This window comes from Typopeltis vanoorti, chromosome 20, assembly GCF_054136105.1.
Source record: "Typopeltis vanoorti isolate ZY-2024b chromosome 20, IOZ_Tvanoo_1.0, whole genome shotgun sequence".
NCBI classification, from domain to species: domain Eukaryota; kingdom Metazoa; phylum Arthropoda; class Arachnida; order Uropygi; family Thelyphonidae; genus Typopeltis; species Typopeltis vanoorti.
In genome coordinates, this window is record NC_143568.1 from 17,857,586 (window position 1) to 17,877,468 (window position 19,883).

The 19,883-nt window shown below is 36.6% G+C and overlaps 1 protein-coding gene across 2 annotated transcripts in view; it reads right to left on the reverse strand.

The window, feature by feature from the left end:
* The window catches only part of LOC150095258 (uncharacterized), a 512,519-nt gene that overhangs the window by 483,549 nt on the left and 9,087 nt on the right, over window positions 1-19,883 (reverse strand). For both annotated transcript variants that reach the window (XM_090410467.1, XM_090410466.1), the window contains exons 2-3: window positions 16,578-16,694; window positions 1,415-1,482 (exon numbers count right to left, since the gene is read on the reverse strand). In XM_090410467.1, the coding sequence (XP_090266593.1) occupies window positions 1,415-1,482; window positions 16,578-16,674 (165 nt within the window). In that variant the 5' untranslated portion in view covers window positions 16,675-16,694. The remainder of the gene's footprint in view (window positions 1-1,414; window positions 1,483-16,577; window positions 16,695-19,883) is intronic.

Below are 19,883 nucleotides of genomic sequence, written 5' to 3' on the forward strand. Positions count from 1 at the left end.
GGAGCTTAGGATCTTTCTCAGACATAGCCAAGTTAACCGGTCTTGGGCGAGGACTGCAGGGTTTTTCTCCCAAGTTTATATGGGATTTTTCCTCCTACAAACTGGCCTTGAGAAGGTAACGCTTCCACGGACATAGGATACACTGGGAGGCATAGGCCAACCACTTTATCCTGGTGTAACGGTTGCGGTTATAAGGAATAGAAACCCGCGGCACCGTAAAGATAAAAGACGGATAGATCTATGTATTATTTATTTAGATTTTCATAATATATTTTATTCTTATGCAGTGAAAGTAATATTTTATTGATCGGTGAGTTTTGTAATATTAAGTAATATTTTATTGATCGACATATGACTCATCGGTGACCTCCCGATGAGTCATATGTCGTAGAATGCGTGTTCACGGGACGGTTTGCCTATTCTGGAGGGTGAATAACCCGTGTTTCCGGGTGGGAAAAAAAACACCCCCGTCTGAGAGCGGCTAACTAACCTTTAGTCAAAAGAGTTCTTCACAACTGGCGGGAATAGAACCAAGGTCTTCCCGACTAAAGGGCTTCTTCTATACTGACTGAACTACGGAGGCTCTAGTAAATCTTTGAACTCGGCAAATTTATAGAAAACTTAGATTACTTCATTTCTTCCGTTATTTAGAGGAGGTAACAGAAAAAACCAGAAATTACAGACCAATATTATATAAATATATACACAGTCTCAAAGGTTATTGGAATCCTAATTAAAAAAAAAAAAAAAAAAAAAAAACGACTAAATAGCTATTTAAATTCCATATTCTTTAACAGGCCTAATCAATACAAAAAAAAAAGTGTTATTGGAGTGCTATAAATCAGTTCATACTAGGATAAATAAAGAAATGTACACAGCAGCCGTTTTTCTTCATATATCTAAAGTAAAGTATTAGACTATGCATCCTGATTTCCTACTGAAAATATCCAGATACGGCATTAGAGAAGTCGCCAATGCTTACTTCAAATCCGATTTCAATAATAGAAAACAATATACCTGATATGGGAACCTTCGATATTTAGAGAATTATTAGCTATGATGTTAAAACTTACGAAGTGACGAGTATTAAAAATTGGCAAATACGCGATAAACACACAGATCATTCTAAATCTCGTCTATATAGCAATTAAATAAAATTAATTACCATTTCTTACTCCCAAATTAATCAAATTCCACTTGATATCTAGTTACCTCAAGTGTTATGATGTCGAAACTGGTTTTCTCATTCTTCTACAATCTGAAGACAAATTTCTTGAAATGACCAGCTCATTATAATGTGTTGGTCATTTCCAACCATCAGCATTAATAATTCTTAATGCTGATGGTTTGTCATATATCCCCTTAGTCTTTTTATATCCTTACCTATTACATGAGTAATGAAATTGATACTTACACGCTCCATGTTGACATCAACCATCAACTGATAGGAAGAAAGTTCTTTAATATTAGGAAATGTTCGATCTATAAGAAGAAGAAAAAAAAGTTTTTTTTATCTAAAGTTTTTGAACTAAAGATTCTTTATTTAAAGTTTTTCTTTTTTATTTAAATGTTTTTCTAAAGTTTCGCAAGCATTACGTTTTATTTGAATCACAGTACAACTAGCTAATGAGACTGTATAAACTAGTCACTTCTATAACGCTAGGCTGTAGAAGAAAAAACACAAAGACAGGCTCCATTTAGTCACTGAGGAGTTATTTTCTCACTGATCAATCACCCGAAATATCTCACATTTTGAGAAAGCAGTCAGCTCTGCTGTTTTCACAAATCGTGGCTCCAGTCAGACGGGCACCTATAAGCCGTTTATCGAACTCTGAAAAACCCTTTGTTTTTCCCCATTGTGAGCAACACTATTGACGATTACTGACCAACAGCATTCACAAATAGTTACTTAAAACACGTGGTGACGCACTCGACCAAATATTTTGCATATATGCTGCGTAAGTGACGTTTACGTACATCTGCAATTCAACTGCCAGTATGTGCATTAATATATTGGAATCTTATGATCTTTCGTTGTTGGGAATAACATTAAAAAAAAAATCAAATAATAAAAAAAAAAAAACTAAATGAATTTAAAAAATTATTACCGACTCGTTGTTTTATTATTTTTAATTTTTACTGATACAATTAATTAATTTTACTGAGATAATTAATTTATATTTTTCATTAATTAATCACATTAATGAAAAACTTTAATTCCGCAGTCCTCAAAGCTAAGTTTACGATTATTGAAACACTTGCAAATTTTGCAGAGACCAGGGATGTAGATGGTGACATTACAATGTCTGATGTGACAATGAGTAATAGGAGAATAGACGCTGAAGGAATTGAGGTGCTTAATATTGCAGAACATCAATACGAACACAGCCATGGGATTAAATGGCATTTGAACCCGTGTATTACGAGATGTGCATGGAAATTATCAGACCTCTGACCAAGATGTTTAATTTAAGCTTCAGTACTGTGAAGGTACTAATGGAGCGACAAGAAGACCAAATAGTCCCATTGCATAAAGGAGGCTCTAAGACAGAAGTCATAGCAACAGTCATATTTGAATTCGAGACCGCGTGGCATTATTAGCGTGAGTTAATATTGAGTGATAGCTGATTTTAGAGCGCCAGTATTGGATTACTGCGCTATGGGAATCAGGCAAACTGTAACTTAGATTGCTGTTCATGTGTGAAGGATCCAGGACTATTTCTTTAGATTCTACAATGCGTCTTTCAAACTCATCATTGCATATATACAAATTGGTCGTGTGATCCCAATCGATTTGGTGTTGATGCTCTTCAAGATTAGAGTTGGCAGAGAAAAGAACATGACTGGAGAGGGCGCTCGCTCGGATTTTTTTGTAGGTGATGTCACGTCTGTGTTCCTCAAGACGTAGTGAAATAGATTTATCTGTCTGACCGAATATATATTTGTGTGTGTATGTGAATCTTATGATTTGGATTAGAGGGTGGCTGATGAATAGATATCAAACAGCGGTTTATGGAGGAGTTGAGTAGAAGAGGAGACAAATGACCAGTGGTGTACCACAGTCACTTGCTCCTCTGTTGTTTAATTTATATCAATGATATAGGAAATGATTTGGCAGTTCAGTTCTTTGCTGGTGATGCTAAACTAGGAAGAGTAATGATAAATAAAGCTGATGCAGAGAGTTACCGCAGGAAGACTAGCAGTATGGGCAAAGATAAGAGTAAATGGCTTCCAATCTAATGTAGCCAAGTGTAAGGTGATGCACTTTGGATAGAGATCACAAGATGTGTGTTATATTGTTGGAATTGAACTGTGAGAAACTGATGAGGAAAGGGACTTAGGTGTGATTGTGGACAGAGAGTTGAAGTTCAGATGGCATATTGCGAAGGTAACCAAAACAGCACATCAGATTATGTGGTTGTTGAACACACTAACAAACAGTTATAGAGATTTATTGTTCCCCTATATAAAGATTTAATAGTGCTTAATCTGGACTGCGGTGGACAAATCTGGACTTTCTCATTACGTAAGGATGAAGTTGTGGCGAGAATCCAGTGATCCTATGAAAATAGATCGACGGTGTGTAGACTTGAGTGTGGTGAACAACAGTTTCAGGACTAGATTGCTTGGAGGGTAGAATGGTTTGCCAGAAGTGGGTGTTGGTGCTTTGTCAGTGAATGAGTTTAAGTAGAGGTATGATAGGTATTGTGTGAATGATGGCTAGTGTGTGTAAATAAATGGATCTCCCACGATGAATGTTCTGACTCCATGGAGATACCTGTATAATAATAATAGGGACATGTTAGTTAGGGCACTCAAGATATCAGAATGACGTTGATAGTTGTTCATTTTGCGCTGATTCCTAATAAACAGTGGAATAATACCTCTTTCATTTGAAAATCATCCGTGAGATGTCAAGAAATACATATTATGAAGATCATAATCACTTCAGTTTCTTGACTGTCTCTTAAAAAACATTTGGTGTCTGAGGGTGTGTGTGTGTGGGGGGGGGGGTAATTGATAAATAAAAAACAATTTTGTGTCTACAGGAGATAGTATATTCTCTGGTTTATCTATTATCTGACGTCTCATTTTGTTTTTTTATATCATAATGTATATATCTTATCCATCAGTGATAACACCAGTTGGCATTTCATTGCCAGTTATCAGAGACATTTTATGATATGATTATAATCTTATCTAATCAGAAGTCGTGTACACTCTTTTGTGAATCAATAGGCTAACCTCTCTGCCATTTTTAGAATTGCTCCAGTTGAGTGCATTATCTGCGGATATACTACCTGAAAGGCGACAAGAATAACGCAGTGTCATGCATTCAACTGGAGCAATTCTCAAAATGACAGAGTCAAAGTCAAAGTCCGAGAAAAATCAGTCACATCACTCAAAGTTATATAACTGTGCGTGATGTGACTTTTATTTTTCTGAAGTGTCATTTAAAATGCAAAATAGGAACCATAGGCGTAAAACTAGCAAAAGAATTAAAGAAGTGCCACACTGACAAAAATGGTGTTACTTAAAAAATAATAAATAAATAAATGAAAATAAAAAAAGTGCGACTCTTCTAAATATAAAGGCAAAGATATTAAACTAAGATAATGATGATCAAGGAAAGAAATGAGTGGCTACACTGTTCAACCGTAAACACGAAGATAATCTACTTCAATAGCAGGCAATATCAAGTAGAGTGCTGTGCGCAAACATCAAAATGGGAAACTGGACAAAGACACTTATTTGTACCTACAGACTCACGGAAGATTCTCCTAACGGAATTTTTTGAATCATTATAGAAAGTGTCTGGTAAAAAACAAAAGAAAAAATGATAAAATGTTTTGAAACAAATTGGAGAAAAGTGCAAGCTAATGATTGTGGCAAGTAATTGCTGGATTTTCGTTCATGATATGAAGTAGTCATTAGTGACCTGATGCTATGTTCCAACATAAAGATGTGAACAAATTCGAGAAGTCCCAAAAAATAAGAAGGCTCGTTGACTATGTTATTGTTGATAACAATATATATTCAGGCCACGAGAGTATACAGCGCATTTGAAACAGAAAGCGGTGATATTTAGTGTTGATCAACAAAAGAATGAAAAGAAAAATATGCGCAAAAGCAATGAATCAATGTTGAACAGCTTTCAAAGGTGAACTGAAGACTCAAATATACAAATATTATTCCAGGGGAAAAAAAAAAAAAAAAAATGAAAGACTTCGAAAACAAGAACCAAATCTTGGTGACTCAGTACGGACTCACTCTAAAGAAACCATTGATCGATTCAAACAATAGAGGCATGTGATGAAGTTGCCTTTAAAAATAGAAAAATCAGAACTCCATGGTGGACTCTAGAATTTAAAGGCGCACTCGCCACTCAGAGGAAACAAAGCGTATCAAACGTTACCATGTTAGTCAACATATGCTATGAGAGAATACAGACAAAAATGTAAGAATGCAAAGCAATGTATAAAAGTAGCAAAACAAAAATGGAAGCCATTTTTAAAAATATACGGAAAGGGTGTTGTAAAATGTTCTGAAGAATGCTGAAAGAACGGTCAGAAATGGGGGAAAGAATAGTGTATAAGGAATCATAGGTGATAAGTTATATGACAAATTGAAGATAAAGATATTCTACATGTCTGGAGTAATTTTTATTCTGGATATCTGGACATCGTGTCTCCCACACATGAAAGATTTGATAAACTTAAAATATATATGAATACAGTTGGCAGTCTAAGGAATTTTTATCACTTTTTGTTATTTTTATTTACACGTAAATTTATTTTTAAATAGTTTGGAAACCCTGTTCTAGAGACCAAACATAAAATTTTCCAAGCCACTTCAGGTTTCCAATAAGCTAGACGATGGTCATACACAGGACAATGAAATTACTTCGAAAGACTGCTAATAAAACAAGAAATGAGAAACAATTTGTAGAAATATTCGAGTGGTATGCATCAGGAATACGTACCAATATGTAAAGTATAAAGATCTATGAAAATCTGAAATGTGAAATGCTGCCAGTTGATTATATTCGACCAGAAATGCACAAATATGGAGCCATAAAACTAATAGCTGTAGTGAATAATTCAGCAGGTATATCAGAAACAAAAATTCTGAATGACTGAGGTAAAACTGTCATCGCTACCATCAATAAAGAAAATGAAACTGAATGTCAGAATTAAAGAGAAATCTCTCACTGACTGTATCGAGTAAGATTTATGCAAACAATTTGAGAAGTGGATAAGAAAAATTGTGGAAAAAAACTTGAATAGCAAGCTAGATTCAGTTCAAAAAGGAGTTGTCAGAATCAGATTTTCGCTTTATGACAAACAGTTCAGAAATCGTGGGAATATAACAAGGATCAGTATTTAAGATTGCCAGATCTGGAAAATGCATATCAGACGGTGCCAAGAGAAGAGCTGTTCAAAATGCTATAATTATATGGTGCAAACGAGATATATCGAGCAATACGTAGTCCAGTGGACGGCAACATGAGACCCCTTTGAACATGTACCTGCCGCTCTTTAACGTTTGACGTACATACACGACAAGCGCATGCCGTAAACACTTCAGTTTAGTTTGCTAGCGCACCACGAGCAGAGCATACGTACTGCAAGGTGTCGAAGACTAATCGTTACTGCGGTGGCGAGTATAAAAGTTAAAACAGGAACAGAATAATATCCATATATTCGATGCCACCGATTGTTAGATGCGTAGAGTAGCTGACCGCAGTGTTTCTCAAAGTGTGGTATACGTATACCCCCGGGGATACGCGGAAGGTCTTCGGGGGTACGTGGCAATTTTCGGCTATCCATCATTAGCGCATGGAATCATTATTAAGAAAAAAAAAAGAATTATTTTAAACGTATATATTTCTCAATAAATTATATATTAGGTATGAATTCTCCTACTCAAATGGCGAGTTACTATCGCCACGACGTTCACGTCCTGGCGATGGTAACTCGCTCCCTTGGGTAAACAACACGCTGTCCTGAACAGCGTCACTATACTGAAGACGCAAGAAAAACAGGTAGTTTTATTGTATCATCACTGAATAAGGTACAGAGACATTTGCAGTCTGTGTAACGTTTCTCAACAAATAGTGCAATTAGAGACAACTGTGATAAAAACGGCACTAACTAATGAATCACATCTCCCTCCAACTTTTGCTTTAGTCAACTGTGTAGACTAAAGCAAAACCGTATGTTGCACCGGCAACACATGGGTTTGCGTGACGCCACTGCCGTCGTGAACATGTTAAAACTAAAAAATATATAGTGAATGTGTTTCAGATATTATGGAATTCTGTTGCAGAGAATTAGCATTTCAACTCAACTGTTGGCTTGCCTTTGTCTTTGGTTCGCGCGATCTTTTGTTAATACCGCACCAGTCATATGCACTTCTTCATAACTGTTCTATCTCTACTGGCCTACCATTGTTGTCTGTTTCATGCTCTGCTTTTCCCTCTCATTAGTCATTCGAGAAGGATTGTTCATTATGTATCTCAAGTCTTGTAAATTACTGGTAATTTTTGCTTGAAATAATGGGAAGAAGATGAAGCTATTTGGGTAGATGACTTTGATGATGCACACAAGGAATTTGTTCTCGATGTCAAAAATGGCGATAGCGAATAGGAGCTTCTTAGTAAGTCACACCATGTCCAGTTCTTGTCTGAAACCTTTAATTCCCGAAAATCCCCGCATACATCTCGCACCACGATTTTTTACCTTTAATTTTGGGAAAAAAGTGGGAGTTATTCGTGTAAATACGTTACTTTTTTTTAGCTTTTAAATTCTTAAGTATGGATCATTGGTTAAAGACTGGATTTATAAAATGCACAAAAGAGAGCAATATAGCAAATACAAGTATCTGTAAGCAACAAGAAAACGTTGATATTGCATCTGGATCAAATGAAATTGATAAGGGTGTGTCGTCTGACACACCCTTATCAATTTCATGTGTCATCTGTAGAGAACCAACTAGGAAGAAGATGAAAAATCTTCGTAAGTATGATATGAATTACTTGAAATGTGGATTTTCATGGATGGGAAATGAAGAGCAACCTATTCAAATTTTGTTCTCTTAAAAATAAATGATATTTTTTGTTTACACGAACATATAAATTCAAATAAAATAGACATTTACAATGAAATATACTTTATTTATTTATTTATTATTATTTTGATAAAGGGGTACTTGGTAATAATGAAAATTTAAGAAGGGGGTATGCAGATATCTGAAGTTTGAGAAAGCTGGCTTGCCGGATAGTTATATAAATTTGAAAATATTTGCATTTGGACAGTTTTGGGTTCTTGACAGTTTTTGGTTTAACATATATCTGCGAGCAAATACTTTCGAAAATGGACAACAGGGTGATTATAATTAAAGTTCACATTTTGAAAGGCTGTAACTGGGTAATTAATCAGCGGAATGATTTAATAATTAACATCATGATGTGTGCAGCAATAGAATTTTATTTTGCGCAACAACCAACGTTAGTTCCTAAATTTCACAATTAATAAAGAATAATTTACGTGAGTTAATTCCGTTATTATAATAGTTAATAAGTTAGTTCCTATAGTTGCCACTAGGACGATACATGGCGCTGCAATACATGTAAATTGTGGATGATATTTCTGGTATGCAGTAAAACGCCATGACTACCATTTATGGAAATGACAAATATCCTCAATCACGTATGCTTCGAAAGGAGCTTCTATAAAAGCAGGTAAGTCACACCATTTCCAGGTAGCTGAAGAATGCATGTTCATTGACTGAGAGCAGACCAGTGTTAAAGCACAATGTCACCATTAGCTAATATAGTGTGAACCACCCTTCTGCTTGTCGAAGCCCTGAAGTGGCCTGAAAAGTTCCATGTTTGGTTTCTAAGGCAGGTTTTCTGGATTATGTAAAAAGGAGTTACAAATAGGCTGAAAAAGGATATCCTTAAAAAAGTTACAAAAATAGTTAGCCCACATACAAAACTAACATACTGTACGGTCGTAGCATTTCGTAATAAGAGTCACAAAAAAGAACAACAATACAGTTTGGAATACTGGAAAAACTCCTAACTTATGGACAAAAAACTAGTTTTCTAGAAGAACAAAATTTTATTTTGTTCTAGAAAAAAAAATGCTGTTCAAAAGGCCTAAATTAATAAAAAAAAATCAGTGATGGCCCATGGCTATTACTAATTCAGTGACAAGCAGTGAATAGATGGCTAACAAGTGCTGCCATCTGGCAGTACGTAACCCTAATACAATATTTTTGATGTCTGAAAAGAGTGTGGGTTCTACGGTCGATTTTCTCGAGTTCACCGAACGAAAAACTCGAGTTAAAGAGTTTGATAGAGTTAAGAGGAAAATAAAAAAATAGTATAAAATAATAGTTGATTTAAATATCCCAAATAAACATATACGGTCAATTAAAAAAATATGATAAAAAATCAGCTAATGACTTTTATTCCTTTAGAGGGAGTAGGTGAGGCCTTTAACCTTTAACCCTATCTAGCTTTTGAAGACTGAGTGGGCAGTTCAATCGCAACTACTAGCCAATCAGAGCTAGCTGGCTCATGTCTATCACTAATTATAAGGGGAAACCGATGAAGAGACCGGAAAACAAGTGTTCCAGTCTCTTCAATTTGTTTATATTGCCTATGAATATATTTTGAATAAAATACATTCATGGCGAAGACAGACTATTATTTGCAAGTAGCCAAACTATATCACTGAAATCTCAGAGTTGTATATTATAAAATATCCAACATAAAGTTTTGGGTATTTCTCTATTGGATATTATACTGCTGTTGGATACTGGATATTCAATAGCAATATGATATGAAACATATAGTGATAAAATACCAGAACAACTAAATACTTTTGAAAACATAGAGAGATATGGCTCATCATATGAAATTTAAAATAAATAAATAAAAGACGTCAAATTTTGTTAAAGCAAATTGCATAACTATATAATATGAGGTCGAATGCAGGTTTATTATATGAAGCGACACATGCACCATTAAAAATAATAATAAAATAAAGAAGATTAATAAAAAGTAAATGGGGAAAAAAAGAGGTGAAAGACTAAGAAAGCGATGAGATCGAAACAGGGCACTTGGTCTAAAACGATATTTTTTGTTATAATATATATGTATATATATATATGTATATATTAAAAAAAAAGAATTGAATGCTAGACCCGAGATTAAGTAAAAAGGTTTTAATATTAAACCACGACTAGTTTCGACTTGTAACAGCCTTCATCAGGTGACATTATAAAAGAAAGAAAAAAGAAAAAACACTAAAACACTGAAGCTTAAATAAATTATGAACAACAGAAAATCTCTATACATAATTGACATTAAAACGTTGTGGTTGTATTTAAAGCTGTTCTTTCGTTTGTTGTATAATTGGGAAAGTACGTGCTAGTATTATCTCGTGAACGCCTCCCAGATTCAGCTGTAATCATGTACAGCTGAATCTGGGAGGTTGTAGCTCAAGTTATTATTTAGATGAACAGGATTAAAGATGATTTCCTAGATTCCACTATTTTTCTCTCTAGTCCATCATTGCAACGGAAGATGTTAGTAGATTATTTCCAGCAGACTTTGTGACTTTGGCTTTCATCATTAGGATTAGCCGAGAAAAGGATATGACTTGATAATGCACTGGCTCGCTGTCTCTTGTAAGTAATGTCCCTCATGTGTTCTTCCAAACGCAATTCGACAGATTTGTCTGTCTGTCCAAAATAAGGAATATCACAATCACACAATATTTCATATACACCAGGGTATTTAAGATGATGATGAAAAGGTTTTGGGTGGCTTATTAAGAAACGGATTTTTGGAAGTGGAGTGAACAAAATTCTGATATTGTATTTTCTTAGACCTTTTGCTAATTTATGTTAAACGGTACTTATGTAAGGAATAGATATATTGCCTTTGAATCTATTTGTTTCTTCTGAGCGGATTAAGAAGATTCTAAGAGGATTAAGAAGGAATCTTTCAATGATTCTCTTGGAATATCCATTAACTTTGAAAGAAGTTTTGAGATAGTTTATTTCTGTAAGAAGTTCATTTGGGTCATCCAGAAGAGAACGGGCTCTATATCCCAAGGTGGAAATTATTCCAAGCTTATGAGGAGGGAAGTGATGGTACTGACTATGCAGATATTTGTTGGTATGTGTGGGCTTTCTATATATCGATATTTTGAGCTTATCAGAAAAGCGGGTCAGTTTGACATCAAGAAAAGGTAGGGAATTATCCGTTTCAAGCTCGGCAGTAAACTTAATACTTTGATGTCGGCTATTGAGATGTTCGAGGAAAACCATAAAGGAATCATGTCCATGGCTCCAAATAATGAAGACATCATCTATATAGCGTTTCCAAACTTTAGGTGTTAAAATAAAGGAATAGAGATAGCCTTGGTTTCAAAATCCTCTAAGTAAATATTTGCAAGAACAGGAGATAAAGGATTACCCATAGCTAGTCCATGATTTTGCTTATATATAGTATCTTGAAATCTGAAGTAACCGGACTTGATGCAATGTGTAAGCAAGGCTTACATTTTTTTGGATAACTTGTCCTTGAGTAATGTTAGGACTTCATCTGTTGGGACATTAATGAACAAAGAAGTTATGTCCAAGCTAGCCATGATTTCATCTTCATTAACTGTTATATCCTTGATGTATAAAACAAATTCTGTAGTGTTCTTGATAAAGGATGGTGACTTGCCTGAAAAACTTTTGAGGTATTTGGCAAGATATTTTGAAAGGTTGTAAGTCGGAGAATTGATACTTTCTACAATGGGGCGTAGTGGGGTGTTCTCTTTATGGATTTTAGGAACACCATATATGCTAGGAATTAACGGATGGAGAGAGCGTAGAGATAGCTAACGTTTCGGGATAATTCAGTGGTTGTTTTTAATAAGTTGTTTGTACGATTTTGAAGTTGAGTTGGATCTCTCTTTCGAGTATTGAGTAGGTATCATTTTGTAGTAATTCAAGCATTTTATTCTGGTAATCTTCAGAGTTGAGGATGACTGTTTCATTGCCTTTATCCGCGGGAAGGATAATTATATCTCTGTTGTTTTTTAAACTTTTAATAGCTTTGCGTTCTGTTAAAGTAATGCTATCTGCAGGTGGTTTTGCGTTATTGATAATAAAGATTGATTCAATACATAGAAGTTTTGCATCTTGTGGAGGGAGAAATGAAGTAGCTTTTTCTATTTTAGTAAGTAGTGTCTCCTTTGGTATAAATTTTGGGGAAGGAATAAAGTTTAGACCTTTACTAAGGATGCGTTTTTCTACACCTGAAAGTATATAAGAAGATTTGTTGATAACGACTTCGTCAATATTGATATGTGGTTTGGAAAAGTTCCTATTATTTTGTATTATTTTTAATATTTCAAATTTTCTTATATATATATATGTATATATATAAGAATTTTCTTTTATATATATATATATATATATATATATATATATACTGACTATAACCGAGACTAGAATAACAATTAAATTTATTCAAAACGCAAAACGTAACATGTTTCATCGGATTGTCCGACTTCTTCAGGCGTGGGAACATAGAAAGCAAATAAACACTATAAGAAACATTGTATCACTATAAAAACGACTATTATAAAATTCAGTTAGCTTTGAACTGTGGCTACAGTCCGTGTTGAAGTTCTGTTGTTAGGCAACTGCGTGCGTCTGATTTCACGAGTATGCCAATTCGGATAGCAGAGCTGAAAGAGTCCTATAGATTATAGCTAAGGTTATTATTTATGTGATGAGGGTCCATAACAATTTCCTTAGACTCGACTGTGCGGCGCTCCACCTCATAACGGCATATATGAAGGTTTGAAGTTGTTGTCCAGTTTATCTCATGTTGACGGCCTTCATCATTTGTGTTTACTGAAAACAGTGAACACAAACTGTTCAAGTTTGTGTTTACTGTTTATACACACACACACACACACACACACACACACACACACACACACACACACACACACACACACACACACACACACACACACACACACACACACACACACACACACACACACACACACACACACACACACACACACACACACATTAACCAGTGCATTCTTCCTATATTGACATATGGCTGTGAAACATGGATACTGAATGCAAAGGAAATTCAAAAATTAAGAATAACACAATTTAGTATGGAAAGAAGTATGCTTGGTATCACAAGATTGTATCACAAAAAGAATACGTGGATAAGAAATCAAACCAAAATCTCTGACATCATAGGAAGAGTGAAACATCTGAAGTGGCAATGGGCTGGGCATAGTGGACAAAAGAAGTACTGGATTGGATTCCACTAGAGGATAAACGACCACGACTCCGGCCTAAATCACGGTGGATTGATGATATCATCAGATTTGCAGGAGTGACATGGAAAACGAGACCCATGGACAGAGAGTTTTGGAGTAATCTTGGAAAGGCTTCATCCAGCAGTGGATCGACAATGGCTGATGATGATGATATATTACACTTGACATCATTGTGATATTACAAGGAACGTTTAGTGCAAGTTCTTTCACAATCAGTAACAGTCATACAGAGTTGCACGGGATCTAAATATTACTCAGCAGAGAGCAAAACATTATAAAGTCGTTGATTCTGGTACAGACTCTTTTCTAATATTTCCCGCTGGAAAAATTACTAAAATCAACAAAAGAATTTTACTTGCAGTCAGGACCTATGAGAGGGGTGGATGGATGCAGGAGATATGTCTTATATGGGCCCGGGCTCCAAAAGGGGACCCAGGAGCCATTAAAATAGAATGACTAATAGAGAAGATATGGTACCCAAAAGAAACTTTGTATCACCTGATAGAGTTCCTCTCAGATTTTGTACCTCTGACAAAATTCCTATCAGAGGCCCTGTTTGCATCACAGTTTGTGAGTCCTTTTCTTTTACTCACTGGCGCCTCCTTAGGGCTGTAGCAAGGAATGGCATATCTTTCAACCGAAAGATATGCCATCTTTCGGTTGAAAGATGGTATGAATCCATGAAAGATATCTTTCATGGATTTATACCGAATGCGAAGAAGCTTTAATGGTCTTTTCAACACGCTGGTCGATCTTCTGCGAAAATGGACGTGTTTTTATCCCTCGAAACTCAAGTTTTTCATCCTGCAAAATAAATCACAATGTCCTGGTGAGTTGTTTAGTGAAATTGCAAATAATCCAACTGGTCTTCACTTTTTGCCATTCTGGAAACTCTGATTTCTGATCCTGCAAAACATGTAAATCGTTCAGGAGAACATACCAATTAACAGACATAATACCTTCCCCTCACAGCATTAGTAGCTTTGGCTATAATTCCGAAACAAAGCAATCCTAAACTTTTTAATTTTCTCCTCTGCTACCTACTAGATTATTATTATTATTATTATAGTCACCTCCAAAACAACTCAAAGGAATCCAAGGACTCATCGAGGGAGAGCACTCTACTCTACAATCCTCCTTCTTCTCCACTTAATCCACCAACTGCACAGAATGCCACTATCATCATCATCACCCCACACACAACGCCATCTACTGCCTACCATCACAATTATTTTTGTCTGTAACTTGCGTGTTTTCTCATGGTTGATTGGTGTGTATGCGGGATGAAAAAACTGAGTTTTTGAGAGCTATTAGACAAAATTAGGCTACTATAAGTTATCTTAATGATAACTTTAATGATAACTTAAGTTATCATTAAAAGTTAATGATAAAAATACATCAACAATGGGCATAACTATTGCACTCCTACAGGATCGAACTCGAACGTACGTTGCTTGGAAAAGTCAATGGACACCTTCCCAAGGACAGTTGCAACGTGTCAAGTAACGAGTCACGTGTTTGTAGATGGTATAAATTGAAGGACTATGATGCTCCCAAGTCAGTGCAACCGTGACCGGGTCAAATCTCTTCAACAACTTGTTGCCAAATTGGGCCAACCCATATCAAAAATCAGTGACACTATACTGAGATGGAAGCGCAGACAATCTGCTGAAAGTGCTACATGCAGTGGACGAGTCACCGCGATCCTCTCATTCGTCGGCCGAACCATTGATTGCAGGATTCGGGGCATCGACTGAAACACGAATCTGCACAAAAATATTCAGAACTTTGGCTCACAACGTGGGTTTCCATGGTAGCATTGCAATATCTAAATCCCACATCACTCAAATGAACATGCCGTGTCCTCTTCAGTCGAGCAAAGAGCGTGTACAGTGGGAGATGAAAGCTCGGAAAGTTGTGTTAGGGAGCGAGGAATCATGCTACATCCTCTACCGAAAAAATGGACAAATATTGGGAGCAGCGCACTCAGGATTTAATCTTGGGGGGGGGGGGGTTTGAGTAGACGATTTGAGAATACACACTACGCATCGCATACGACCTATGACTGAGCATCTGCAATGATCGCTAATTCATAAGTAGTATAGAAATAGAAGACACGACACAACATAAAGTTTTTTATTAATATTTATTTTAATTAGAAAAAGATTTTTGGAAATTTTTCAAGTGTTTTTTTCTTTTTTCTTTGGAGTGGGCCATGCTCCCCCCCCCTGAGTGTGCCACCGAATATGGGCGTGGTGGATACCCTGCGAATGTATCTTACCAGAGTGCGTAAACCCAACTGAAATTCGCAGGAGGCGGTGTGATGGTATGGTCCTGCTTTTCCTGGTTTGGTCTCGGATCTCTTTTTGTGGTGGACGAACACTAAAATCCGACCGGAATTTGAATATACTTGACAATGCTATGCTGCCTATTTTGAGGCGCTTCTACTTTCTATGGAACTAACCATTATCTCTTTCAGCAAGACAAATGCACCGTGTCATGAGGTTGCCGGTGCTGTAGCTGCGTAGTAAGTGGACATGAAACATCACTACACTTGATTGGTTCCACGGAGCTCAGATCTCAACTGTATTGAACATCTGTCGGATGAACTGAAGCATCGGGTGAGATCAACGGACGTCCGCCCCACAACAGTCCAGGAATTCATTACACGCTTACAAAAGGAATGGACCAATATTTTCATTGATCGCTATGGTACGCTTGTGGAAAGTATGTTGAAAGATTTTTTATCTTGGGTGTAAAATACGTTAAACGTACCAAGAAATTTTATACTTGGTTTTAATCCTTTTTCCCAAGTAAACAAAAGAAAGTTTTGCCCGTGAAATATATTCACGTCCGAGCTACTTGTATAAAGAGGATCATGACTTCATATCAGTTGCCTTGGTATGCATCGCATAATGCAATGCATAATGGGAAGAGCCACTATCCAGACTGGTTGACCTTTATTGAGGTCTCTTCAGTGGGAGCCAGACCCGGGAGAGATACCAAGGTTGAAATAATGCAGAAGTCATATATAACTTATATACAAGTAGACAAAAGGTGCTTGACCTTCTTAATAAAATTCTCTGGATGAGATTAAGATGTTCAACGTTTTTTTACCTTGGGTGTAAAATACGTTAAAACGTTATATATATCTAAAATGTCTTTAGGAAACTAGAACCCAATTTTTATACTTACTATTTGGAACGTCCTTTGGAAGTAGTAAACACTGCGATTTCGCAAGTGCAGAGATAGTAGCCAGAATAAATAGACTTAATGGTGATATTGGGAACATGTCGTCTTCTTGTACAGGACCTGCATGAAAATGAAAATAAAAATTATTATAATTCTGGGTACTGTATATATGACACCAGAAGAAGTTATTTAGAATAAGAACGAAGCTAGTCGTATTTTCATATATACTCGTGTATCTGTTGTTATTTTTTTTTTCAGCATTAATTAGATAAAGTCATTTTCATATAAACAGTTCATTAGGTAAAATCCAATCATCCATGATGGGAATCCACAGCTCTTAAAACAGTGTCACCCCTCTCTTCCAGGCTATTTAAAGCAGAGCGGCGCATACCAACAGACAGGGTATGCATGAATTTCAACGCGATTATGATCAGAGAGAGCGACTTTGAATGGGGTAGCTGGCCGTGCCATTACAAGTATTTCGCTCTGCTTAGAGGCTCACGCAAAACAGTCTTTACAGTTAGAGTTGGCAAATGACAAATTACAGATTTTCTCATTCTCTTATTTTCGCTCTCTTTCATTCTTTTATTTTCGTGCATAGTATTTAAAAAAGTCTATTTTCATAATTTCCTCACCTTCTTCACAGAAATCAGTTGTTTTTGTATATGCATGTTACTGCCAATACCGATCATGTTCAATTCCCTGCGCATTTCGGTGAAACATGGGGTTGGGAACTGCCTTCATTAAATGCTCTCGTCAACTGCTGCAAAAATTAAGTTATCTTCCACTGTTTAAACACCCTGGATATCTCACATTTTGAGAAACCAGTCAGCTCTGCTGTTTTCACAAATCGTGGCTCCAGCGAGATCGGCATCCACAATAAGCCGTTAATCGATCTCCGAAAGATCTCTTGTTTTTCCCATTGTAAGCAACGCTATTGACGATTACTGACAGCAGTATTCTTAAATAATTGCCTAGAACGCGTGATGATGATGATGCACGTGATCAAGAATTATGCATATACACTACGTAATTGACGTTTACGTACGGCTGCATAAAGGTTTCTAATTAATTGGCCAGTATGCACACTAGTTAGTCTTTAGACGTACACAATATTGTGTACATACAGTATTTTCATATGAAGTATGTCATATAATATTTCATTATTATTATTATTATTATTATTATTATTATTATAAGAAAGACCCCCAAGTCAGGAGTCAGGACTACATTCACGCTAGCTGCGCACGCACACACGCACGCACGCACGCACGCACGCACACACACACACACACACACACACACACACACACACACACACACACACACACACACACACACACACACACACACACACACACACACACACACACACACACACACAGTATTCGAAGGCAATTAATTCCAATGACCCACTACCATGAGAATAAAATCCAGCCCTACCTTTGCCACTTCTTCACAGCATTCATTCTCAACTTCCATGGATGCTGTGGTGTCCTTTCCCCACACTTCAAAAAATGAAAAATTCTATCTGCTGAAATTTTGTATATCCCTTTCAGAAATTTGCAAGTCTCAATCCTATCACCCCCTCTTTCTCTAGTTTGTTAGGGTCTGCAGTCTATAATTTCTCAACCTGTCTTCATAATCTGTATTCCGCAATCCTGGTATCATTTTTGACACTCTCCTTTGCACTCTCTCCACTGTATCAGAATCACCACGGAAACCAGGAGACCAGACCTGTGCATGGTAGCCCAAGTGAGATCTTATCAACGTCTTGTAAAGAAGCAAAATAACTTCCTTATCTTTACATTTCAAGGTTCGTTTCAGCATTGCCATTATTCTCTTAGTTGAACTTACAATTTTTAATATATGACTCTTGAACTTCTTCAACTTCCTGTCTACTAAAATCTCAAGATCCCAAGCCTCATCATTTTCTTCAAGCATAATCCGACTAATATACGTGGGCTGTTCAATAAGTAATAAGACTAATTTTACTGTGGCGAAACCAAAACCACTCATCCCAATATTAATTTCTGTGGAATAAAGAAATGTTGCTGTCTGTATTAACAAAAGAGGTTGATAGATGGCGTATACGGGCTGATATGCCAGAGTGTCACTTGACTAAACCTCGTAGGCGCGCTTGTTTCGGCGCGCCTGCGAGGTGCGACCAGTCTTCGAAATAGAAGCGTTCTTGGAACAGCGTCATGCGATTAAATTTTGTGTGCGTTTGCAAAAATCGGCATCGGACACTTTTAACATGATACGCGAAGCTTTCCACGATGAAGCAATGTCGAGGGCAAGTGTTTTTCCCTGGAATAAAACTTTTAAGGAAGGAAGGCAAAATGTGGAAGATCTTGAACGTGAGGGAAGACCTTCAACGTCCATCACAGAGACAATGATCAACACAGCAGCGATTATCATCAAGCACGTCAAAAGGAAGCGTCCATTGCTGAAGAATGGCTTCTTACTGCACCACGATAATGCAAGGCCACGTATTGCTGGTTGTGTAGTGGACGTTTTGCAGAAGAACAACACAGGTATCCTACCACACCCTTCATACAGTCCTGATCTCGCACCGTGCGATTTCTGGCTGTTTCCTCAGCTCAAGAACCTACTAAGAGGCCGCCATTTCGAAAGCAACAAAGCATGTGTAAAATCTGCGGAGGCGGTTTTGAAAGAACTCTCAAAAAACGGACTTTCACATGTGTTTAAGAAGTGGACGCAACGTTGGGACAAATGCATCGTCTCACGGTAGTTACTTCGAAAAAGACCATGTAAATGATGACGATTAAAGGTAATCTGCTTTCTGTATAAATATAGTCTTATTACTTATTGAACAGCCTACGTAATACGACATTGGATATCTAATCACACCAAACTGAATGACTTTAGTGTGATTTCTTTACATTGAAATGACAGCCATTTTCACATGTCCACAATTCTAATCTATTCAAATCATTCTGCAAGTACTGCATATCAGGAGCACTCATGATTACCCTACTTATCTTTGCATCATCAGCAAATAACAAGGAAGGAAGGAAATGGAGTTTATGCAATTGTAAGAGAATACCTGAGATAGCAAATTGTAGAGTGGACAGAAGAATCGAGGGTGTTGGATCTGGTCATAGCATTGGAGAGCTTATTAGCAACTCCTTTAGCCACACTGTCTTCACTTGGGGGAAGTAATCATCTAGTCTTGAGCTGGGATGTTGCCAGACTTAGAATTTTCTATTAAGAAAGGGGGGGGGTAATATTTTAATACCAGAATTCCCAAGCTGGTGGTTATGACAAGCTACGAAGTCAGCTTTG